Source organism: Prionailurus viverrinus, chromosome C1 (genome assembly GCF_022837055.1).
Source record: "Prionailurus viverrinus isolate Anna chromosome C1, UM_Priviv_1.0, whole genome shotgun sequence".
Taxonomy (NCBI): Eukaryota; Metazoa; Chordata; class Mammalia; order Carnivora; family Felidae; genus Prionailurus; species Prionailurus viverrinus.
In genome coordinates, this window is record NC_062568.1 from 6,272,693 (window position 1) to 6,298,828 (window position 26,136).

The window sequence follows — 26,136 nt, forward strand, 5'->3', positions numbered from 1 at the left end:
AGGGTACAAAACCTCACATTAATGAACTCACTGCTTTTTCATATTTTTCGTCTTTTGAAATATTTACTTTTCTGCCTGTGAAACTTCTGCTGCACTTACATTCCTACTTAAACTAATGGTTATGTACTATATATTTCTTACAATTTCTAGTGTTCTCAAATTTTCCTAAAATATTCAAAAAACATTTTTTAACGTTTATTTATTTTTGAAAGAGAGAGAGAGAGAGAGAGATGGAATGTGAATGGGGGAGGGGCAAAGAGAGACAGGGAGACACAGAATCTGAAGTAGGTTCCAGGTTCTGAGCTGTCAGTACAGAGCCTGACATGGGGCTTGAACTCACGAATGGTGAGATCATGACCTGAGCCGAAACCAAGAGTCAGACGTTTAACCAACTGAGCCACCCAGGCACCCCTAATTTTTTTAAATGTTTATTTATTTTTGAGAGTGAGAGAGAGAGAGAGAGAGGGAGAAAGGGGGGGAAGGGCAGAGAGAGGAGACAGAATCCGAAGCAGGCCCCGGGCTCTGAGCTGTCAGCACAGAGCTGGAAGTGGGGCTTGAACTCATGAACCGGGAGATCATGGCCTGACCCGAAGTCGGATGCTTAACTGACTTTACCCAAACATATTTTAAAAAATAAAACTGCAGAAGTCAAATTCAGTGATCCAGGGTCCAGTCACCGGCCTCGAGTTTGTGGAGGGTCAGTGACAGCAACACTGGGGTGGCTTCCTGGAACCTCAGCTGGAATGGTACATGCTTGAACTCAGTTATTCCACGTGGGGCTTCTTGATTTCCGTGACTTCTAACTACGGCAGGTGCAGCAGCACCCCAGCAGCCCATTCAGCAGTTAGGTCCTAGGGAGCATCTCTGGAGGCCGGCCTGGAACCTGCCCCCGTCCCCGTCACCAAGGCCCCCAGCAATTTTGTACCCATAATTCCACAATTACCTCTCTGAGACTTTGGAGTTTCTGCAATCGACACTGGTAGGCGAAAAGCCCCTCGACCATCGTTCTATGTCAAACTGCAGCCACCCTCCAAAGCGGGGAGGAATCGCAGCTCCCTGCCTGTCTCAATAGAATCCTTCCTTTTCCCGAACACTTGCTGCTTCAGCATGGCATGTGAGAAGTCACTTCTGTCTTTTATATCCTTGTTTTTTGTAACATTCCTTTTTCGGGGTTTTATTAGTTGTAAAAAGATAGAAATCCATTGAAAACAGTGTCAAAGGGGCGACTGATTATAATATAGAGGCATCTGACAGAAAACAAAGACAGAACCTACAGTCAGTCTTCATGTGGTAGGAATCAAGAAGAAGAAAACCTTTGAGAAGCCAGATGGCTACTCTTTCTCTGACTCACTCTAAAGCCACATGGTCTGTCACTTCTTTCTGCACATCTGCATTTTCTCCTCCTCCGCTTCCTTCTTTTGTGCCGACTGGTTTCTCTATTTCCCCGGGTATGACTCATGAATTTATATGACCTGGTAGAGACTGTGAGTTGCCCTCCCAGTACCCTCTGTTTCCTACTCGCTCTGCCCCCTGCCATTTTACCTGGGCACAAATCAGTTGAAATAATATAAAAATAATAATAATACATATAATAAATATTATGTAATCCCCAGACCCCCTTGCAGCTAAATGTTGTCACATGGCTCCATTCTACCCAACGAGACAGCTCTTTAAAAGAAAGAAGGTGGGCCTTTCTCTTCCTTTATCCTTCTGAGTGGAGAATAGATATGATGGTTAGAGCGATGGCCGCCATATTTCCATCATGATAATGAAGGGATCAAAGACATGGTGGGGTCCATAAGGTGGAAGGGTCTCTGAGGAAGTGGAGCTATTATTCTCTTGAGTACTTACCTCCAGACTTCTTATGAAGAACTAATTTCTGTCTTATGTAAGCCATTGTTATCTGGAATTTCTTTTTACGTGCACCTAAAGCCTAATCTTAATTGATAGGTGTGTGTCCTCCCCATTTCATGCATAACAGACAATAACTACGGTCTTTTCCTTTTCCTTTTTAAAATTTTTTAAAAAAATTTACTTATTTATTTTGAGAGAGATAGAGACAGAGTGAGTAGAGGAGGAGCAGAGAGAGAGAGAGAGAAAGAGAGAGAGAGAGAGAGAAAGAGAGAGAGAATCCCAAGCAGGCTCTGCACCGTCAGCACAGAGCCCAATGAGGGACTCGAACTCACGAACCCGTGAGATTGTGACCTGAGCCAAAACTGAGGGTTGGATGCTTAACCAACTGAGTTATCCAGGCTCCGCACTAGTGTCTTTTTCAATTCTAAGATCTCGGGAGAGATTAGAAGAGCTTAGCTTCTGTATCTACTTGTATTCCAATTAGCAATGACTGGTGGGAGCCAAGTTCCAGAATACAAATGAGGTACAGAAGGTCTACTCATGTTAACTGTGGGGATTGTTTTTACAGAAGGAGGTATATGGGTCAGAAAGGTACCTTCAAAGTTGTCTGCTGGGAGGAGCCAAGATGGCGGAACAGCATCGAAGCTTTTTGTGTGCCTCGCATCCATGAAATACACCCAGACCAACACGAAACCATCCTACACACCTAGAGAACTGATGGGAGGATTAACACAACAATCTGCACAACCTGAACCACAGAATTCAGCAGGTATGCGGCGCAGAGACCTGAACTTGGGGAGCGAGAAGCCACCAAAGGTAGGGAACTGCTTTTGTGGGTGGAGAGAGGACAGAGACTGGGGGAGCGGGGGAGAATATGGGAAAAGCACCCCTCCCCAAAAGCAGCTGGAGAGAAAGTGGAAAATGGGAAACAGCCGCAGGGACCAAACTAAGAAGGGAGAAAGGAGAAAGGAGAGGGTTTAAATTCCATTAAGACTGTAAACAAGGGGAGCACAACGGCTGCAACTCCGCAGCTCCCTACCTGGCGGTGCTCTTCTGGGAAGGGCAAGTCCCCAGGAGCAGAGTGGGGTCCGGGAGGTTCTCGGGCCACACGGGGAAAAGCGGCTCCACTGCTGGAAGGACGTTTGGTGGAGACGGTTGAAGCCACCCGGTCCCAGCAGACCCCCGAAAACGGCCACATTCGCTGGTGCCCGAACAAGGTCGTTAAGGGTGAAGCCTGGTGCCAGAAGCGTGCGGTGATTTTCCATAATCCCTGAAACGCTGCTGCTACACTGTCTCGTGAACTTTTTCTGGGGAGAGCTGGCACCTGGCGGCAGTCTCGGGGCACCGGCAGCAGCAGGGTCCAGCGGGTGTTCCTGGGTGCAGCCAACATTTGGCCACTGTTCATTCGGCCATTGCTGGGTGAGACCCTCCCGCAGAGGGACGGAACGGGTCAAAGCCGCAGTCCTTCGGAAGTAAGGGTCCGGGAAAAGAGCCAGGGGAAAAGAGAGAGGTACTGCCTGTGGCCTGGTCGCGGGGAGTCAAAGAGCAGGGAGTGGGTGACAGCTGAAGACGGAGGACAGACTGGGTAGCTGGGTTGCGCATTTTCACCGCTCCCGCACATGCGCATATGCACCTACGACCACCGCAACAATCCACCCCAGTAGGCTAGCAGCGCCATCTAGTGGAGAATGGAGCTGTTACACTGAGCCCCACCCAACTGGGCCAACTTCGCTCTTCAAGAACGCCAAGTCTCACTGCCGGCTTAATTTATGGACTATAAAGAGCTACATAGACTGACTTCTAGGGGAAAACGAAGCAATTTCAGTCTTACTTCAATCTGTTAGCAGGTTCATCTATTCAATTTTCTTTTTTTTCTTTTTCCTTTTTCTCTTTTACAATTCTTTTTCTTGAATACAGAAAGAAAAATTCATTTTTATTTTCAATTTTTATTAAAAATATCTTTCTTTAAGTTTTATTACTATATTTTTTACTTTTGTGTAAATTTTTTTCAAATTCTACTTTATTTCCATCATTTTATTTTAGTCTACTTCCGTGTACTCACCTTTTCAAATTTTCAAACAATTTCCTCTTTTTTCTTTCTTTTTCTTTTTTTCTCTTTTTTGTTTCTTTTCTTTTTCTTGAATGCAGAAAGAGAAAAACTTCATTTTTACTTTCATTTTCCATTAAAAATATTTTTATTTAATTTTATTACTATATTTTTTGCTTTTTTGTTAATTTTTTTCCAATTCTATTTTACTTCCATCATTTAATTTAGTCTACTACAGTGTATTCACTTTTTCAAATTTTCAAATGATTTCTTTTTTTTCTTTTCTTTTTCTCTCTTTTTTCTTTTTCATTTCTTTTCTTTTTTTCTTAAGTACAGAAAATGGAAAAATTCATATTTATTTTTAATTATTATTAAAAATGTTTTTCTTTAATTTTTTTCTACTATATTCTTTACTTTTGTGTATATTTTTTTCAAATTCTATTTTATCCCCATTTTAGTCTCATTTTAGTCTACTCCAGTGTATTCATTTTTTCAAATTCCCAAACGATTTCCCTTTTTTTTTCTCTCCCCCCCCCCTTTTCCCCCTCTAATCTGTCAAACGACTTTCAACACCCAGACCAAAACACACCTAGGATCTAGCATCATCTATTCGATTTGTGTGTGTGTGTGTTTAATTTTTAATTTTAATATTTTTTAATTTTAATTGTTTAATTTCAATTTTTCCACCTCATTAATTCCTTTTCTCCCTTCAAAATGACAAAATGAAGGAATTCACCCCCAAAAAAGAGCATGAAGAAATGACAGCCTGGGATTTAACCAACACAGATACAACAAGGTGTCTGAACCAGAATTTAGAATCGCAATAATAAGAATACTAGCTGGAGTCGAAAATAGATTAGAATCCCTTTCTGCAGAGATAAAAGAAGTAAAAAAGAGCCAGAATAAAATTAAAAATGCTATAACTGAGCTGCAATCATGGATGGATGCAGTGGCGGCAAGGGTGGACAAGGCAGAACAGAGAATCAGCAACATAGAGGACAAACTTATAGAGAATAATGAAGCAGAAAAAAAGAGGGAAATTAAGGCAAAAGAGAACGATTTAAGAATTAGAGAAATCAGTGACTCATTAAAAAGGAATAACATCAGAATCATAGGGGTCCCAGAAGAGGAACAGAGAGAAATAGGGGTAGAAGGGTTATGTGAGCAAATCATAGCAGAAAACTTTCCTAACCTGGGGAAAGACACAGACATCAAAATCCAGGAAGCACAGAGGACCCCCATTAGATTCAACAAAAACCGGCCATCAACAAGGCATATTACAGTCAAATGCCCAAAATACTCAGGCAAGGAGAGAATCATGAAAGCAGCAAGGGAAAAAAAGTCCCTAACCTACAAGGGAAGACAGATCAGGTTTGCAGCAGACCTATCCACAGAAACTTGGCAGGCCAGAAAGGAGTGGCAGGATATATTCAGTGTGCTGAATTAGAAACATATGCAGCCAAGAATTCTTTATCCAGCAAGGCTGTCATTCAAAATAGAAGGAGAAATAAAAAGTTTCCCAGACAAACAAAAATTAGAGTTTGTGACCACTAAACCAGCCCTGCAAGAAATTTTAAGGGGGACTTTCTGAGGGGAGAAAAGATGAAAAAAAAAATATATATATATATATACCAAAAGCAACAAAAGATTAGAAAGGATCAGAGAACATTACCAGAAACTCCAACTCTACAAGCGTCAAAATGGCAACAAATTCTTATCTTTCAGTACTCACTCTAAACGTCAATGGACTCAATGTTCCAATCAAAAGACATAGGGTAACAGAATGGATAAGAAAGCAAGATCCATCTATGTGCTGTTTACAAGAGACCCACTTTAAACCTAAAGACACCTTCGGATTGAAAGTAAGGGGATGGAGAACCATCCATCATGCTAATGGTCAACAAAAGAAAGCCGGAGTAGCCATACTTATATCAGACAATCTAGACTTTAAAATAAAGACTGTATGAAGAGATGCAGAAGGGCATTATATCATAATCAAGGGGTCTATCGACCAAGAAGACCTAACAGTTGTAAAAATTTATGTGCCAAATGTGGCAGCACCCAAATATATAAATCAATTAATCACAAACATAAAAAAACTCATCAATAGTAATACCGTAAGAGTAGGAGACTTCAACACCCCACTCACAGCAATGGACAGATCATCTAATCAAAAAATCAACGAGGAAACAATGGCTTTGAATGACACATTGGACCAAATAGACTTAACAGATATATTCAGAACAATTCATCCTAAAGCAGCAGAATATACATTCTTCTCCAGTGCACATGGAACGTTCTCCAGAATAGACCATATACTGGGACACAAATCAGCCCTAAGTAAGTGCAAAAAGATTGAGATCATACCGTGCATATTTTCAGACCACAACGCTATGAAACTTGAAATCAACCACAAGAAAATACTTGGAGAGGTAACAAATACTTGGAGACTGAATGGGGTAACCAAGCAGTTAAAGAGGAATTTAAAAAGTATATGGAAGTTAATGAAAATGATAACACCACAACCCCAAATCTCTGGGACACAGCAAAGGCAGTCATAAGAGGAAAGTATATAGCAATCCAGGCCTTCCTAAAGAAGGAAGAAATATCTCAGATACACAACCTAACCTTACACCTTAAGAAGCTGGAAAAAGAACAGCAAATAAAACCCAAAAACAGCAGAAGACAGGAAATAATAAAGATTAGAGCAGAAACTAATGCTATCGAAACCAAAAAAACAGTAGAACAGATCAATGAAACCAGAAGCTGATTCTTTGAAAGAATTAACAAAATTGATAAACCACTAGCCTGTTTGATCAAGAAGAAAAAGGAAAGGACCCAAATAAATAAAATCAAGAATGAAAGAGGAGAGATCACAACCAACACAACAGAAATAAAAACAATAACAAGAGACTATTATGAGCAATTATATGCCAATAAAATGGGTAATCTGGAAGAAATGGACAAATTCCTAGAAACATAGACACTACCAAAACTGAAACAGGAAGAAATAGAAAATTTGAACAGACCCATAACCAGTAAGGGAACTGAATTAGTAATAAAAAATCTGCCAAAAAACAAGAGTCCAGGGCCAGATGGCTTTCCAGGGGAATTCTACCAAACATTTCAGGAAGAGTTAACACCTATTCTCTTGAAACTGTTCCAAAAAATAGAAATGGAAGGAAAACTTCCAAACACTTTCTATGAAGCCAGCATTACCTTGATTCCAAAACCAGACAGAGACCCCATTAAAAAGGAGAACTATAGACCAATTTCGCTGATGAACATGGATTCAAAAATCCTCAACAAGATATTAGCCAACCGGATCCAACAGTACATTAAAAAAATTATTTACCATGACCAAGTGGAATTTACACCTGGGACGCAGGGCTGGTTCAATATCCGCAAAACAATTAATGTGATTTATCACATCAACAAAAGAAAGGATAAGAACCATATGATCCTCTCAATAGATGCAGAGAAAGCATTTGACAAAATACAGCATCCTTTCTTGATAAAAACCCTCAAGAAAGTGGGGATAGAAGCAGCATACCTCGAGATCATAAAAGCCATATATGAATGACCCAATGCTAATATATCATCCTCAATGTGCAAAAACTGAGAGCTTTCCCCCGAAGGTCAGGAACAAGACAGGGATGTCCACTCTCACCGTTGTTATTCAACATAGTATTGGAAGTCTTAGTCTCTGCAATCAGACAACACAAAGAAATAAAAGGCATCCAAATCGGCCAGGAGGAGGCCAAACTTTCACTCTTTGCAGATGACATGATACTCTATATGGAAAACCCAAAAGATTCCACCAAAAAACTGCTAGAATTGATTCATGAATTCAGCAAAGTTGCAGGATATAAAATCAACGCACAGAAATAGGTTGTATTCCTATACACCAACAATGAAGTGACAAAAAGAGAAATCAAGAAATTGATCCCATTTACAGTTGCACAAAACACCATAAAATACCTAGGAATAAATCTAACCAAAGAGATAAAACATCTATACACTGAAAACTATAGAAAGCCTATGAAAGAAATTGAAGACGACACAAAAAAATGGAAAAAGATTCCATGCTCCTGGATAGGAAGAACAAATATTGCTAAAACGTCGATACTACCCAAAACAATCTACATATCCAATGCAATGCCTATCAAAATAACACCAGCATTCTCCATAGAGCTAGAACAAATAATCCTAACATTTGTACGGAACCAGAAAAGACCCCGAATAGCCAAAGCAATCTTGAAAAAGAAAACCAAAGCAGGAGGCATCACAATCCCAGACTTTAAGCTATACTACAAAGCTGTAATCATCAACACGGTATGGTACTGGCACAAGAAGAGACACTCAGATCAATGGAACAGAATAGAGAACCCAGAAATGGACCCACAAACGTATGGCCAACTAATCTTTTACAAAGCAGGAAAGAATATCCAATGGAATAAAGACAGTCTCTTCAGCAAGTGGTGCTGGGAAAACTGGACAATGACATGCAGAAGAATGAACCTGGACCACTTTCTTACACCATACACAAAAATAAACTCAACATGGATGAAAGACCTCAATGTAAGACAGGAAGCCATCAAAATCCTCAAGGAGAAAGCAAGCAAAAACCTCTTTGATCTTGCCGCAGCAACTTTTTACTCAACACGTCTCTGGAGGCAAGGAAAACAAAAGCAAAAATGAGCTACTGGGACCTCATCAAAATAAAAAGCTTCTGCACAGCGAAGGAAACATCAGCAAAACTAAAAGGCAACCAAAGGAATGGGAGAAGATATTTTCAAATGACATATTAGATAAAGGGTTAGTATCCAAAATCTATAAAGAACTTATCAAACTCACCACCCCAAAAAACAAATAATCCAGTGAAGAAATGGGCAAAAGACATGAATAGACACTTCTCCAAGGAAGACACCCAGATGGCCAACCGACACATGAACAATTGCTCAACATCACTCATCATCAAGGAAATACAAATCAAAACCACAATGAGATACCACCTCACACCTGTCAGAATGGCTAACATTAACAACTCAAGCAACAACAGATGTTAGCGATGATGCGGAGAAAGAGGATCTCTTTTGCATTGTTGGTGGCAATGCAAGCTGGTGCAGTCACTCTGGAAAACAGTATGGAGGGTCCTCAAAAAACTAAAAATAGAACTACCCTACAACCCAGCAATTGCACTACTAGGCATTTATCCAAGGGATACAGGTGTGCTGTTTTGAAGGGACACATGCACCCCCATGTTTATAGCAGCACTATCAACAACAGCCAAAGTATGGAAAGAGCTCAAATGTCCATCGATGGATGAATGGATAAAGAAGATGTGGTATATATATATATACAATGGAGTATTACTCGGCAATAAAAAAGAATGAAATCTTGCCATTTGCAACTACATGGATGGAACTGGAGGGTATTATGCTAAGCGAAATTAGTCAGTCAGAGAAAGACAAAAATCATATGACTTCACTCCTATGAGGACTTTAAGAGACCAAACAGATGAACATAAGGGAAGGGAAACAAAAATAATGTAAAAACAGGGAAGGGGCAAAACAGAAGAGACTCATAAATATGGAGAACAAACTGAGGGTTGCTGGAGGGGTTGTGGGAGGGGGGATGGGATAAATGGGGAAGGGGCATTAAGGAATCTACTCCTGAAATTATTGTTTCACTATATGCTAACTAATTTGGACGTAAATTTTAAAAAATAAAAAATAGGGGCGCCTGGGTGGCTCAGTCGGTTGAGCATCCAACTTCGGCTCAGGTCCATAATCTCACAGTTTGTCAGTTCGAGCCCTGCGTCGGGCTCTGTGCTGACAGCTCAGAGCCTAGAGCCTGCTTCAGATTCTGTGTTTCCCTCTCTCTCTCTGCCCCTTCCCTGCTCATACTCTGTCTCTCTCTGTCTCCCAAAAATGAATAAACGTTAAAAAAATAAATAAATAAAAAATAAATTTTAAAATTTAAAAATGTTGTCTGCTATATTCCTTCTCTTCACTTGTAAGTGGATTCCCTTTCCTGCTTTATCCCTAAATATCTTTCCCTTGACAATACAGATTATATTTCTACATTTTTACACAATTTTTCAGGTACCTACTCTTAGCTACAAGTGGAGAGACTACCAAAGCCAAGTGGAAGTAGGCTTTGTTATGGCCACTACCAAATCATGCTACTTAGTTTTGGTCCTCTGGCAAAGAGTCTAGAAGTTAGATAGAGTCCAACAAGTTCAGGTCCCTTTGAACACCCCAATACCTAAAGAGTTCTGTAATTCAACTCCTTATGGGGATGGGAAAGCATGTGAAATTGCCAAGTCCACCTGCTAAAATAAGTAACTCCCTCTTCCCATGCAGTTATCTCAGTAATAAATACATAATTTACTTATATATTATTATAATTCTGTAGCCATATAATCTATATAACTCAGCGGCATGGTAGTTTCTAGCAGTGAACTTCGATAAAATACATATGAAATTATTCTAGATAACCTCAACCATGCAGAAGTATACAAACCATTCAACGGGACTATCGCCCTTCTCACAGCGCCACTGAAGGGTAGTGCTCTGTACTGGTGTTCCTTCCGTCATTTTCAGAGGTTTGTGTGCTATGGTGATGGGTGGGGGATGCTTAATCCATTTGGTACGAAGAGTCATTTTCTGTTTGGACCCCAACGTGGAACTAACGCTTCAGTGTCCCTTACCAGACACGCCCAGTGTAACACATGCCCCATGCCCTCCTGCTTCTGCAGGTTGGGGTGCCATTCTCTGAGACCATGACGCCTGAGCTTGTGGATGACACCGACTCCACTTCTGCACTCACTCAGCCATTCGTCATTCCCAACAGCATCCGCTGCATGCCTGCTCCGGGCCGTTATGGGGACCACTCGGGGGCAGAAGGCAGGCATGGGAGGCATTAGAGCCGCCTAATGTTTGAATCTCTTCCGGACACACATTGGTTTGTATCTCATCACCCACTTGAACTCAAGCATAACTGAGTGACCCTTTGGCCAAGCAAATGTGGCAAGAGGTGATGTGGACCTCTTCTGGACAAAAACCTTAAGACCTCATATGTGGCTCCTCGCATCTTTTTACTCTGCCTCTATAGTTGTGAGAGCCGGGGTAGAGATGGCTGTGCCTCTGTCAGCCTGAATCTCTCAGTCATTACCTCAAGCAGAGCCCTCTTGTTGACCCACGGATGGCCAATTAGCACGAGAACTTTTGTATTTCATTTTATTTATTATTATTATTTTTTAATATTTTTAAAAAAATTTAAATTTGCATCCAAGTTAGGTAGCATATAGCGCAATAGTGATTTCAGGGTAGAATCCAGTGATTCGTCCCCTACATATAACGCCCAGTGCTCAGCCCAACGAGTGTCCTCCTTAATGCTCCTTGACCATTTAGCCCATCCCCCCATCCACCACCCCTCCAGCAACCCTCAGTTTGTTCTCTATATTTAAGAGTCTCTGGTGTTTTGTCCCCCTCCCTGTTTTTATATTAGTTTTGCTTCCCTTCCCTTATGTTCATCTGTTTCGTATCTTAAATTGCACATGAGTGAAGTCATATGATATTTGTCTTTCTCTAATTTCTCTTAGCATAACACACTCCAGTTCCATCCATATTATTATTTTCTTAATGTTTATTTATTTTGAGAGACAGAGACAGAGACAGAGAGAGAGAGCATGAGCAGGGGAGGAGCAGAGAGAGAGGGAGAGAGGGAGAATCCAAGGCAGGTTCCAGGCTCTGAGCTGTCAGCACAGAGCCTGACACGGGGCTGGAACTCACAAACTGTGAAATCATGACCTGAGCTGAAATCGGACACTTAACCGACTGAGCCACCCAGGCATCCCATATATGTTCATTTTATTATTGAACGTTTTCCAAATAAGGAACTTCCATAGGTGGTAATAATATCAATACAACAGAAAAAAATCATGTAAAATGGATATTCTTGTTTTTATTTTTTATAAGGCATACTAGTCAAATATATTAGAGAAACAGATCTTAAACCCATCTTTTTTTTTTTTTTTTAGTTTTCATCTCTTTATTTTCTTGCATAAATGTATCTAACACATACTACAGATTCCTCCCCCCGCCCACTTTCCTTGTCCTATGGAGTCATGGAGAGTGACCTTTATCTGTGTTATTACGTGGGTCACAAGGGCAAGTTCGACCAAGAGTTCCTGCAGTTGTGGTTCCTACCTGACAGGAAATTGAGGTGTGCCAACAACAGCAATTATACAAATGATGTTACGATCAGAAAAAGAGGCTTACGTACATAAATGTGTGCTACGGCCACTGAGGAGAATAATTAATGACAATGAAAAAGCCTGAGAGGACGACGCTTTGTGGCCTCCTGCTGACAGGGTGCGCTGGCAGGAGCTTGAAATTGTCATTGCAAATGAACACGTTTCTTTGACCACATCAAAGATTGGCTCTCATTGATGTCATTCAATCCAAGGATCCAGAAGGCGTCCTGGTGCTTTACTGTCTTGCCCAGGACCTGAAGTGTTTTGTCTTCAGTCTTACTGGATGACACTTCAAGATTAAGCCAGTGTAGGGGCGTCTGGGTGGCTCAGTCAGTTAATCGTCTGACTCTTGATTTAGGCTCAGGTCATGATTTCAGTCAAGCTTGTGATATTGAGCCCGATGTCGAGATCTGTGCTAACAACGAGGAGCCTGCTTGGGCTTCTCTCTCTCCCTTTCTCTCTTCCCCTCCCCTACTGATACTTGCTCTCGCTCTTTAAATAAATAAACGTTTAAAAAAGATTAAGCCAGTGTAGATTGGATACTGGGGTGGACACAAGTTTGTGTGGGGGGTGGGTGGGAGTAGCTGTTTTTAATCATTATCAGGAAATTTTTGTGTCTATCAGGGAAACATTTTATTATAAACTATAAAAGCTTGTTTTTAACAAATACATAACGAAGTGCAAATAAACCCCAATTTACTTCCTTAACAGTTCTCATAATAATGTCCTGCCCTACTGGACTCTGAACTACTTCCCGCAATTATTTTTCATAAGTTCTAAACTTTAACTAGAAGGCTCAGGATAAAAGGCAAGGCAGCGCCACCCAAACAACCACTTTGACAGGGTTTCTCGTTGAACCAGGGACTGACCATGACCTGCTGTGAAGGATGGACATCCTGTAATGGATTCACCTTGCTGGTTCTACTTCTACTGGGAATAACCCTCAATGCAATCCCTCTAATTGTCAACTTAGTTGATGAAGGCCAGTTTCTTCAAAACCCCATCTCTTGCTTTGAGTGGTGGTTCCCAGGAATTATAGGAGCAGGGCTGATGGTGAGTAACGTTTACTTGGCCTGATTTCGAGAAAGACCTGTCTATTTTACCCAACTTCTAAAGACTTTTAGCCTGATGGTGGGCTACGTCTTGGCTGGGGATGCTGTCAGGAGGAGTGGAATGGTATTAATTTATACTGGCATTAAGTGAAGACCGACAATTTAAGTAAACTGGAGTACAGGCCAGGGGGCTCGGGCAAAAAAAATAATAATTTGATTAAAGTTGGTTGGGTTTGTACCGATCATATTTCTTCACATGTAACGCTGTTCTTTATTGTGTTCAAGATGTTTTGAATCCATTGCCTCAGCTTTCCTTTGCCAATGCTAGTCTCTAAGTATTCACAGGAATATGGGGTGGGAAATGCTACCCATAAAGGGACTCTGGTTAAAGCCAGAGAAATGAGCTTTTGTTTGGATGTGTGTGTTTGTGTGTGTGTGTGTGTGTGTGTGTGTGTGTGTGTGTGTGAATGATGATGATCATGTTACTGCTTCTGGTCTTATCCCAGACTTATATGAAAACACTCGTGGGTCATTAGATATTAGGCTTTAGATAAAAAATCCTCCTTTGGCTGGCATGCTGGATTTGAGACTACTCTGGCACCAGAAAGCCATTTTAGGAAGCATTCCGCCCAAAGTTGATGGTTTCTTTTCCTTTAACATCGTGAGCAATCTGTTCACCTTGTTCTAGGTAGAAAAAGTTACTCAAAGGGCCATTTCTTCCAACCACCATGAGACTTCCCTTCCGGGCTGAGAGAAAGTGATCAATAGTGCTCATCCGCGATGCAACTGCCAATCCTTGTGTCTGCTTTCTGCCCTTCTAGAAGTTTCTCTCCACTTGAATGGCATGAGCTTCCTTGCATCTGCTTAGACCAGCAGCCAGGAGCAGCTAGCTGGTCAAGTGTTGTTTGTTTGTTTGTTTGTTTGTTTGAAGCTTATTTATTTACTTTGAGAGAGAGTGTGTGAGAGAACATGTGCCAAGGGCAGAGAGAGAGAGAACGAGAGACAGAGAGACAGAGAGACAGAGAGAGACAGGGAATCCCAAGCAGATTCCTTGCTGTCAGCGCAGAGCCTGATGTGGGGCTCGAACTCACAAACCATGACATCATGACCTGAGCTGAAGTCAGACACTTAACCAACCACGCAGGTGCCCACAGCAGGCCAAGTTTAATTAATGATGGCAATTTCCATGAAAACCCTAAAAGTTCCTAATCCATTAGGATAACTCATGTAACTTTAAATATAAATTGGTTCTATTATAAACCCCGTCCCCATTGAAAAGAATTTCTTGCTAGCATTAATGGAGCCTCAGGTGGTGATAGTGCACAGCTATGTTCTATGTATGCTTATTTTGGTGGGGGGAGAGGGAGAGGAAGAAGAAAGGGGATGAAGACAGAGTGAAAGATGCACAGAGAGTACCGTTAAGCGCCAGCTACTGGGGGGTCACGCTTTACACTAGTTCATTTCATCTAATGATCTGGCCAAGTAGATATTATTACTTGTATTTTGACAGATCAGCACACAGAAGGTTAGGAATGTTAACAAGGTCACATAGTAGGGGTGAAACTCAATTCCAGATGTTTCTGATTCCAAAGGTTTGTTTTCCACCAGTATTAGCACCATCATTCTCAACGACTGTCTCCGACTGACAAAGGGGAAAGATGAAATCCAGAACGTAATTCACACATTTAAGTGGCCAGGAAACTGAAGCATACAGAGGTGACAAAATCTGTGAAGCAGTTCCAGAGGATCTGGACTTCCTGGTTCTACGATTGCACTTGCTTTGTCATCCTCAATAAACATTAATGAGCTACCAGAATCACACAAGGTTATCTCTGTTCTGCAGCATTGTAGAAGGTCATCAAAGCAGCAAACAGCTCCTTGAAAATTTCAACATGTCTCTCACAGACTGAGCTTCAAACTCTAGGCTAGGCTCACAAGCAAACTGGTGGATGATAGAAAGGCTCAGAATGCAGGTACATTTTCCTGATCCTTGGCTATATATAGGACCTGGAAGAATATCTTTTTCAAAGGGAATCGTTCAAAATGTGGATCTCTTACTACACTTGCAAATACAAAGAAACGTTAATAAGGAAGAATTCACTGCCCGTGATAGCACTTTTGTCCTAGTTCTTGAAATCTTTCTAAAATTGCTAAGGTATTTTAAACTTTTTTCAAAAATGGGATTTTGCAGGAAGTAGCTAATAATAAAAACTGTGGAATTCATTATTGATTATTTCATAAAATACACACTCATTTTATGGTTTTATGAGTTACTCAAAAGAGAGGCGAACTTTTTCATCTTTTGAAACCATAATCAAGAGTAAAGATGTTGCATAATTATTTTCAACCATTATCTCCTAAGTGGAAAAATCGATACGTGTTATTTTTTTCAGGTACTAAAAAAAAAGACTTGAAGTCCATCCTCTAAAAATAGAAAGGTCATTTTATTTTATATGAGTTAGTTGGAAGTCTCATCTTAATCATGCTTACTCATTGAGTGTACTTATTACATAATGGTAATATATTAAATATCATTAATTAACACAGAACAAGTCTTAACAGAGAACAAGTTGTTGAATGCTAAACACATTAGAAAATAATACATATAACAAGAGTTTTCAAAATATAATTTTTGTATTTATGCTGAACTATGGCTTTGTGTGTTATTCTCATATTCAAGTACACAGAAAAATGCCCAAAGTTTGCATTTTATCAGAGTTTCAATGATCTAAAAGCTCTCTTGTACTTCATTTACCAAATCATATACTACCTTACTTCTAAAACTGGATAAAAGTATGTGTTTCTGTAAGAAAAAAATGAACAATACTACTTCTTTCTAAAAACAAAATCTATTGTGGTGCCTGGGTAGCTCAGTCGGTTAAGTGTCTGACTTCAACTCAGGTCATGATCTTGCGGTTCGTGAGTTCAAGCCCCGCATCAGGCTCTGTGCTGACAGCTCGGAGCCTGAAGCTGCTTCAGTTTCTGTGTCTTCCTTTCTCTTTGCCCCTCCCCTCCTCGTGCTCTGTCTCTCTCAAAAATAAACATTAAAAAAAAAATCTATAGAGATTTTTAATTTCACACAAACTCATGCTTAGGAATCGAAGAGAAAGAGTATTCTCATAATTACTAATGATCACAGGAGATTATCTGGAAGATTTATAATTCAGTCACCTATGTACACATATACTTTCACATTTTACTGTCCATAGGCACCTGGCTGGCTCAGCTGGTGAGCGTGCAACTCTTGATCTCAGGGTTGTGGGTTCAAGCCTGACATGGGATGTAGACATTACTTAAACAAAAATCAAATCAAATCACATTTTACTGTCCATTTCATAAAGAGTCCCTCCAACTCCCAAAACTCTGACTGGGCAAAATGGTTGCAATACAGTGAGTTATTAAGTTACCCATAATCACGTAACAAAGATGTGTTAAGATGTCATGAAGCTGGGGGGGGCCCGGGTGGCTTAGTCGGTTGAGCCCCTGGCTCGATTTTGGCTCAGGTCATGATCCCAGGGTTGTGAGATGGAGTTTTGCATCGGGCTCTGCTGACAGTGAAGAGCCTGCTTGGGATTTTCTCTCTCCCTCTCTCTCTCTCTGTCCCTCCCCGTCTCATGCTCTCTTGTGCTCTCCCTCTCAAAAAAAAAAAAAAAAAAAAATGTCATGAAGTCAACTGGGTGAGAATTCACATACTGTCAGTCATTGTTATGTTATAAAACACCTTTGCAAGGGAAAAGAATTACGAAAGAAGGTGTTCAGCAGCTCTGAAATAAATTAATCCTCAAGAAAGTTAGTTTAATTTACATTGATAGGGAAAATGGAATGATTTATCCATTTAAGTTGTAACTTAATGTTGTTCCAACTTTAACATATTCATTACATTTCTAAATCAGGGGCTGGGAATTTTGTTCTATAAGGAGCCAGACAGTATTTTAAGCTTTGTGAGCCAGACAGTCTCTCACAATTACTCAACTGTACCATTGATGTGTGAAAGCAGCCACACAAAATATGTCAGTGAATGAGCATGGCTGTATTCTGATAAAACTTTATTTATAAATAAAAAGATGGGGGGGGGCACAGTGCCGGTTGTGTCCTAAATGATTTGTCCTGAAGTTCAGAAGACAGTATAGCTTATGAATACAACAAAAGAAGCTTAGTCTATCAATGCTGACGCCTATTTGGGGGCTGAAGTTTCTTTTCCCTTTGGGGGTTCTCAGCTATGCCCCTGAGTGGCTTGGCTGTCATACCTACGTGCCTCCTGAATTACAAGGGTGTTGGTGTTCAAGGCAATAGGCAAGCAAAGCTTGATAACAATACAGCATTCCCCACAAGTGACGTGGAGTCAGCACCTGGTCAGGGTGGGGTGAAGTTTGTCAGGAAGGCTGCCTTGTAAGTTGTAAGTAAATCTTAAACCTGTTCTAAAAGGACAAAGGTGGATGGGGGCTTAGAAAGAAGCATCAGGGAAGGAACAGTTAGAAGAGGAGGGAGGGAGGAGCCAAGGGGGTGTGTGGGAGGAAGGATGAAGTGGGACGGGGGTGGGGGAAGGAGGTGAATGGACAGATTCTCTGTAGGAAGAGAGGAGAATTGTCAGGATTGGCCAGGGTGGAATCGTGGTGGAGTCTGGGCTCTGGGGGCATCTGGGTGGCTCAGTTGGTTAAATGTCCGACTCTTGATTTCAGCATTGATAGCGCAAAGCCTGCTTGAGATTCTCTCTCTCTCTCTCTGTCTCTCTGCCCACCCCTCCCTCTCTCTGCCTCTCTCAGAATAAGAGAATAAATAAAGAGTCTGGGCTCTGGAACCCAAACGTCCAGCTTTGGCTCCCAACTCGTCCACTCTCTTAGGCAAGTCACTCGAACTTTCTGTGTCTCAGTTTTTTCACGGGTAGAATGGGAGTAATAGTAGTTCCTACCTCAGAGGATTGTTATGAGGCTGGCATGAACTAAAACATGTTCAGCACCTACAACGGTACCTGGCCCCTTGTTAGAACTCAATAAAACATTAGAAAGCAAGAGTGGAAGGAAAAAAGAGAGAACTACTTTCGGGGCAGCTATGCTGAGAAGGCAGAAAAACCCCATGGCTAACATTTCTTAAGTAGAAGGAAGTAATTCACATGTCGCTCTCCAATGATACGACACTTTTTCCGGGAGGAATTTCTAGTCAGAGCTGCTGACTAGGTAGTCCTAAAAATTTAAGCCTCATCCCGAAAATGCGGCATCATTTCTTACAGCTTTCCTCAGCATTGTGTATCTCCCTCGACACAGAATGCATTATAGACAGGATTCCTGAACATCAGTGTAAAGTGAGATCATTACCCATCATGGACACACGAGCAGAAAGCAGAATGTGGAACCAGAAAGAATGCTCGGATCATAAGCTTGGTAACTAGCTAGACAGTGGTGACCTCGGGGGGTATGAGGAAACTTAGGAAATGGGAGAGGGTGGTGGCAGAATTCTTAGTTCCCAACTGCCAGCCCCACAATTTCCTTTCTGGGCGCTTCCCAGATTAACTCATGCGATTTTTGGGAAATTGGATACGTGGTTGTAGATTATAGTAACTTAAAACAAGAAGAAGAAAAAAAAAAGAGAAGAAAGGGAATTTTGGATGGTGCAAACGATTCTTCCAGGAGCGTTCTTTCCAAAATAATAGATAAATAACTCATTCTATTCCATTTAAAATCCGAGTCTCTCTAAAGATGAGAATAGAGCCAGAATGTAGATGGGAGGGTTTGAAGCCGTTATCCTGAACTCCCTCATCTTTGTGGTTGAAACGGGGACCCCGATATCAGGAGATGTTGCCAAATTTCCCCGTTGGTTCTCTCGAGACTTGATTTCCCACAACTGGGCGGGAGTGGGGATTACTGCTTTTTCATCTGATGAGAAGACATAATGCTCATCCTGCCTGCTGATGTGATTTCCAGGTCATTCCGGCAACAACAATGTCCTTGGCAGCAAGAAAGAGAGCGTGTTGCAACAACAGAATTGGAGTGAGTACAGTCCCGTCGGGGCCAAAGCGCATGAGCAGTTGCTGATGCAGCAGCAAAGCTTCCCAAACCGTCAGTGGCAGGACCACAGGCTTAGCGACGTGCCATTTGCAACGATTACATGATAATATGGAAAGTGTGAAGTTTTTCTTTTTCTGTTTCTTTTTTTCTCTCCCCACAAAAATTTACCTTTGAGGTCCGGTCTTCAGACCTTTCCTCAATCCTCAATCTTCAGTTGTCGCTAAAGGTTTTCAAAGAAAGGGGATTTGTTAAGTCATACCCAGAGCCCCAATCGATTTCATAATTCTCAAATATTTGTTATTTTTTTGTGGCACGTATAAAATACTTTGGGAAAGTGTATCCTCAGTTCTGTTAAAGACTGGCTTGCCACGATCGGGAGAATTGTCCTCATCCAGTATAAAGAAGATAACGGGTTATTTTCTCAAACATGTAGTATGTACCTATTATATACAAAATTGTAGGTAAGCTAAAAGTAAAGGAAGTTAATACTTATTCACCTTCTGTTACTACGCTCAGAACACTTCCAACTCGACAATCTTATTTAATGCTCTCAAAGGCACTAACTGGGAAGTATGATGATCTCTCTTTCATTGACCGAGAAATTGATCCTCAGAGAAAGCAAATAATTTGCCAGCGTAGCCAGTAGGTGAATTTGCATCCAAATCCATCAGACTCCGAAATTCACAATCTCTACACTATTTATGCCGTGACCATTGCTATTAAGTAACACCGAGGGCTTTCAATAATCTCTAAGGAAGGGGGTCAATTAATAAACAAGCAGTCACAGTAAATATTCCTGGCTGAGCTGGCTCCCAGAGATCCAGTATTTTTCAAAAATACCCTAGGTGATTCTAATTGTGATCCCAGGGGTGAGAACCAGTTTTTAAAAGCATACATATCTATATCTGTATTACATATTTATATCCATAACAGAAAATTTATATTTTTAAAGAATTTTTTTTTCAACGTTTATTTATTTTTGGGACAGAGAGAGACAGAGCATGAACGGGGGAGGGGGCAGAGAGAGAGGGAGACACAGAATCCGAAGCAGGCTCCAGGCTCTGAGCCGTCAGCACAGAGCCCGACACGGGGCTCGAACTCACGGACCGCGAGATCATGACCTGGCTGAAATCGGACGCTTAACCGACTGCGCCACCCAGGCGCCCCTATTGTACTTACATTCTTAAGAAAGACACTTGAGATATTTCTAAATCCCTGAATGCCAAAATGTCAGAACACTTATCTAGATTTTTCTCTCCAATCATATTTCCATTAGGAATCTTTTGTTCCCCCACATATCCTTTAATGGCAAATTAGTCATCTTTTCAACCGTCATTTTTCTTTGTCCTTGGAGGGCAGTGAGTTCAGAATAACCAAGACGCCTTTCACGCAGGTGTTGGGTTTAACACACCAGGCTTTGCTCCCCCACACCGTGCTTGAAGATCACTGGAAGTCATGCTTCAGCAACATTACAGATTATTACGTGCCAACGAGCTGCAGGAACTCTGGAGCGCCAAGGCGGTGGTGGAGGAGGGGCGTGTTGAATAATACTGCTCATGTTCTATCAATAATAGTGAGGCTGGCTACTTAATTAAAATCTCCAGCTTACATTGACTAGATGCAATAAAGTGTTCCTAAGCACTTTTCTCACTTGGTGGCAGCTATGGGAAGCCCGCGTTTAAGTCAGACCAGGCATCTTCCAAGTCTAGAAAAGACCAAAGCGTCATAAAAGTGAGAAAGGCTGGATCTTGGGGTGGGAGATGGGGTCACCAAGGCTAGGCTTCTGTATTAACTGTTCCTACTATCTCCCCCAATTCAACTGTTCCTTGCTCCTTCCCTTTGTCACTTCTTGATTTTGTTTCCAAATGCTTTGGTTTTGCTGAGTCATTTAAATGAACCCCGACTCGGGCAAATTCAGATTCCCAGAGTCACTTTTCTAAAGCCAGGCCCCTTTGTAGCGATGAGAAGTCAGAAATAATTAATGACCTAAAACATCAACAGCGCACTTCTTGATGAGCAAGTGAGGCATCTTGCACAGGCCACAGTAGTACAGAAGAATCCGGATTGGAATTGACTCCAAATCCATCATTCTTCGCTTTCGGCTGGAAGGATTTTGGTGTCGTGATTAAAACCCGAGCACTAGGGGCGCCTGGGTGGCACAGTCGGTTAAGCGGCCGACTTCAGCCAGGTCACGATCTCGCGGTCCGAGAGTTCGAGCCCCGTGTCAGGCTCTGGGCGGATGGCTCAGAGCCTGGAGCCTGTTTCCGATTCTGTGTCTCGCTCTCTCTCTCTGCCCCTCCCCCGTTCATGCTCTGTCTCTCTCTGTCCCCCCAAAAATAAATAAGCGTTAAAAAAAAAAATTAAAAAAAAAAAAAAACCCGAGCACTAGCATTTCCGTGAGATCCTGACAAGTTCACCAACCTCCCTGAATTATAGTTTTCTCATCCATGAAGTGGGAATAATAGTATCTATCTCTTGGGGGGTTATTGAAAGGGCTAAATGATATATGTAAAGCCCAACATCCCACAACATACACTATGTAGGTAACCACTTATTCTGCTTACGCATTAGGTCTCCTAAACCCTCTAGGAGTGGCAATATTATCCCATCAAAGGAAAAGGACATGTACTCCTTCATTTCTGTAGACTTTAAGTCGTGATTATCATTGACTAACAACTTCACTGAAACAATATGGAGCTTCTTTTTGGAAAAGGTAGACCTATACAAACTTTCACTTGGGCCATAACATTTCCTATGGGCAAATTTCACACTTTTTTCTCCTTTCTCTGGCTCTCGTTCATGAAATGAAAGATGCTTAAAGGCTTATAATCTTGGTCTCGAGCACAGTATGGTTCTCCAGGGGGGGGCAGTTCTGCCCCCGTCAAGGTGACCTTCAGCAATGTCCAGGACACTTTTGGTTGTCAACAATTTGGAGCCGGGTTGGTGTTGGCGGGCGGTAGGAGGAATGCTACTAGTATCTAAACCCTGTTCGAACACTACACTGTTGACTGATCCCTGCACAATGCAGGGCCACTCACAGCATCAGGACCAAATCTGGATGAAAGATTTGGGGGTCAGGAGACCAGACACCAAAATGTGTGTGCTTCAGATGTAGTCAAGGCTCTGTGAAGTAGAAAGTACACAGAACGGGGAGAAGGTACCAGATTTCAGTGGTCCCTTGAAACGGAAAAGCCTCCGGTATACAAAAGCGCAGAGTTCCCAGAGACAGTGGCAAGCCCCACAACCTTTTCGTGAGTCTAATCAAATCAAAGTGAGTCAAAGAGGGACGTCACCCTCTTTGTTCTTTTATAATTCCGACCTAAGCAAACCGAGATCTTAAGACCTGGGGCTGCGGGGTGGCCGGGGAACAGCAGCAGTTGAACCGAAGCGTGTGCGTGATGCTGAGACTTGAAACAGACCGGGAGCAAACGTGTAAGAACATATGCCGGTCGGCGCCTCCTTTGTTTTCCAGATGCTTCTGTCATCACTTCTGAATGTGATCACAGTCATCGGTGCTGTGTACTGCATGTTAGTATCTCTCCGGGCTCTCTCGGAAGGCCCTCTCATTTGTAACTCTCAAGTGAACAGCACTTCCAGCTGTGAATTTTCATTCAACAACTTAAGGTGAGTCACCTGATTTTCACGGATTGTCTTACATGCTGCAGCTAGTTACACGAGAAGAGTGTGGTGTTGACATGGGGCCCACGTTGTTCTTTGATGGCGCGGCTGGGACACACACTCTTAGGGACTTAGCACGTTTTCCCCGATTGGCACAATCTCACAGAAACGGAGGAACCACTACGTTCAGAATGCTTTGGGGGTGATCTTGTCTAAAAGGAGTAGTTGCCTCAGGTGGCTCATCCTGGTCTTTTAAAAATCCGTGGCTGCATAGGTGTATGTGTATCCAGAATTCCGAGAAATATACGCCAGAAATTTAGCTTTGATCTTTGGAGAATGGTAACGGAAGATGCCCTGGGGAAGTGAAGGGAGCACTGACTTTCTACACTTCTGAGCTAACTAAATGTCTTAAGTCCTAAGCGTATGTTACCTTTATAATTTAAAAAGTTGACTAAAAACACAATACATAAAATCTAGAACCTTCCTTATAAGCCCTAAAAGAAACAAAGCAGTCAAAAGATTCATGCACTTACTATAAATATACCGTAGGCACGGGAATGAATCCACTTTAACGCCTACAGCCACACCACTGAAGTTACTTGTAAATGGCTCATTTCAGTCTTGTAAGATGGTTCTGTGCCTGAATCTAAGCACTGAATTTGTAAAACTGGAAGAACAGAACAACCTAATCCATCAGTTACCTATATGTTCCTCAGTTTGGAAAATAATCAGAATTCACTTTTGGAATTATGTGAAAAACAATTTCCCCCTCATTTCCTCTTATCTTGCTACATTAAAAAATAAAGATCTCTTGGGGGCACCTGGGTGGCTTAGTCGGTTGAGCCTCCAACTTCGGCTCAGGTCATGATCTCACAGTTCATGAGTTCCAAGCCCCACATCAGGCTCCGTGCTGACAGCTCAGAGCCTGGAGCCTGCTTCAGATTTTGTGTCTCCCTCTCTCTTTGCCCCTCCCCTGCTTGCCCTCTGTCTCTCTCTCCAAAATAAACATTAAATTTTTTTTTAAATAAAAAACAAAAATCTCTCAAAATTTGCAGACTGCAGTTGCCGTGAATAAAAATTCAAAAAAATTCCGTTTCCTAACAGATCCGAAGTTTAAAATCAGAGATTGTAAGCACAGGTGCTGTGCACATTTAGTCCTTCGGAGAGGACAAGTCAGCATGCACCAGGCTAAGCTCTGCAGATAAGAGTCACTCTAGTTGGGGACACAGACAGTTACAGAGAGTAAACAGTTACAAGAGCGATCCTACACTTGCTGGCAAACTGCAGAAAGCACACGCCTATTCTATGCGCTGGAAATACTGTCATCTTCCCCGGATAAATGTCAGCTTTGGGATCCAGAAATGCAAACTTTCCAAGAACACTTAGCCTTACTCCATAGTAAACTGAGGAAACATCATCTTAGGACGGTTCGTGTTAGGGCTAGAAGCTCTCATTTTCCAGACCTGGTTACAGTGGGCACGGATGGATCGTAATCAGACATACTGAACATGCCTTTTGTCAGTAGAAGTTGCACATCTCGTTTAAGAGCAGATACATCATTGCAGTTTTGCACGAAGGACTGAGCTCCACGAAAGAGGTGCCTCCTTGATTTGCATGTCTTTAGCAAGTAGAATGCCTATATAATTAGGTTGAACCACAGGAGATGAATATTCAACCATTTCTGACATAGCAAATTTCATATGGTTCAACCTAAGAGCAGGCGCTATAGAATGATGGGCTATATAATCAACGAAAGTTTTGTAGCTATCAGAGTACACGGACACATGACCAGAAACCTCGAACTTAGCTATAGTTTTTGGGCACAGTATTTCAAAGTAGTTGTGTTGTGTGTGTGTTTTAATGTTTATTTATTATTGAGAGAGAGAGACAGAGCATGAGCATGGGAGGGGTAGAGAGAGAGGGAGACACAGAATCGGAAGCAGGCTCCAGGCTCTGAGCTCTCAGCACAGAGCCCGACGCGGGGCTCGAACTCACAAACCGTGAGATCACGACCTCAGCCAAAGTTGACGGTTAACCGACCGAGCCACCCAGGCGCCCCTCAAGGTACTTGTGTTTTATTATACTGTCCTTTTCTGTGAGTGTAAGAAACAGCACAATGCTGCATTCTTTCTTCATGGTGATATTCCTGAACATCTTCTCTCGTTTCTTGCGTTTCAGCAACATCCATCCAGAATCCTTCAATCTACAGTGGTTCTTCAGAGAGTCCTGCATGGCTCCTGCTGAGGTCACCGATCCCACCCTCAGTGGTACCAGGGCCAGTGATGGTGGACGCTATAGCTTGAACTTCAGTTCTAAAGAAAACAAACACAGGACGATCCATTTTTCAGTGTTCTTGGGCCTGCTGCTTGTGGGGATTCTCGAGCTCATGTGTGGGCTCAGTCAGATGGCCATCGGTCTTCTCGGCTGTCTGTGTGGAGTCACTAAGCGGAGAAGTAGGATTGTGTAGTTTTGTGGCAATCAGGTGGGAATATTAGCGGTTTGAATCATCTGAGGATCGCGTTTAAAAGACACTCTTTCAGAAGTTCAATAGTGGAATGCTGTCTAGGAAGCTACAGGAGTCTTTTTAGGCCAAAAGTCACCTTTGAGGTGGTTAAAAAAGAAAAAAAAAATCAGCCTTTCACGTATCAAGCAAGAGCAATCATCAGTGGTTGACTTGGAGGAAAGGCGGAGAGAAGTTTTCAGTTTGTTTTGTAGCTTTCGGTACTTCTGTACTATTTGAATTTTTAAGGACTATATTCTTGTGTGTGGAGGGAGAAGGGAACGAGGGGGAAGGAAAAGGGGGTGGGGAGGGAGGGAGGACAGGAAGGAACAGTTGTCCTGGAAGTGAAAATATAGAATTTGTTTTACTGTATTTCTTTATACTTGAAATAAAAAAAAAAAAAAGAATAAACAGATAACCTGAATGTTTTTAGACCTAATTTCTAGCTCACAATATGGGGAAGAGGACACACTAAGACAAACCCCAAAGGTAGGGCATTGAACAGACAACAGCCCTGTTTTCAACAAGATAATATACAGGAGAATAAAAGGCATGATGGGCAGAGGGTGCTACTCTAGATTAAGATTTCAATGAAATGCATCTTGCGGACTCTATCAGGGATAACTGGGGAGACATGTACAAGGATTGGTTTGGGGGGCAATGCCTGGAGGGCTCAGCCGGTGAGTGTGTGACTCTTGATCTGGGAGTTGTGAGTGCGAGACCCACGTTGGGCATAGAGATTACTTAAAAAAATAAATAGGGGGCACCTGGGTGGTGCAGTCGGTTAAGCCTCCTATTCT

At 41.9% G+C, this 26,136-nt stretch overlaps 1 protein-coding gene and 1 pseudogene across 1 annotated transcript; both read left to right on the top strand.

Annotated features, from left to right (window-relative positions):
* The first annotated feature begins 12,035 nt into the window (after positions 1–12,035).
* LOC125173321 (protein mago nashi homolog) lies at positions 12,036–12,475 on the top strand (annotated as a pseudogene).
* Positions 12,476–13,034: 559 nt separating this feature from the next.
* Positions 13,035–25,303, top strand: TM4SF20 (transmembrane 4 L six family member 20). Its single transcript, XM_047872323.1, has 4 exons — positions 13,035–13,217; positions 19,135–19,200; positions 22,691–22,842; positions 25,015–25,303. Exons 1-4 carry the CDS (start codon positions 13,035–13,037, stop codon positions 25,301–25,303), a joined length of 690 nt encoding a protein of 229 aa, XP_047728279.1.
* Positions 25,304–26,136: the final 833 nt, after the last annotated feature.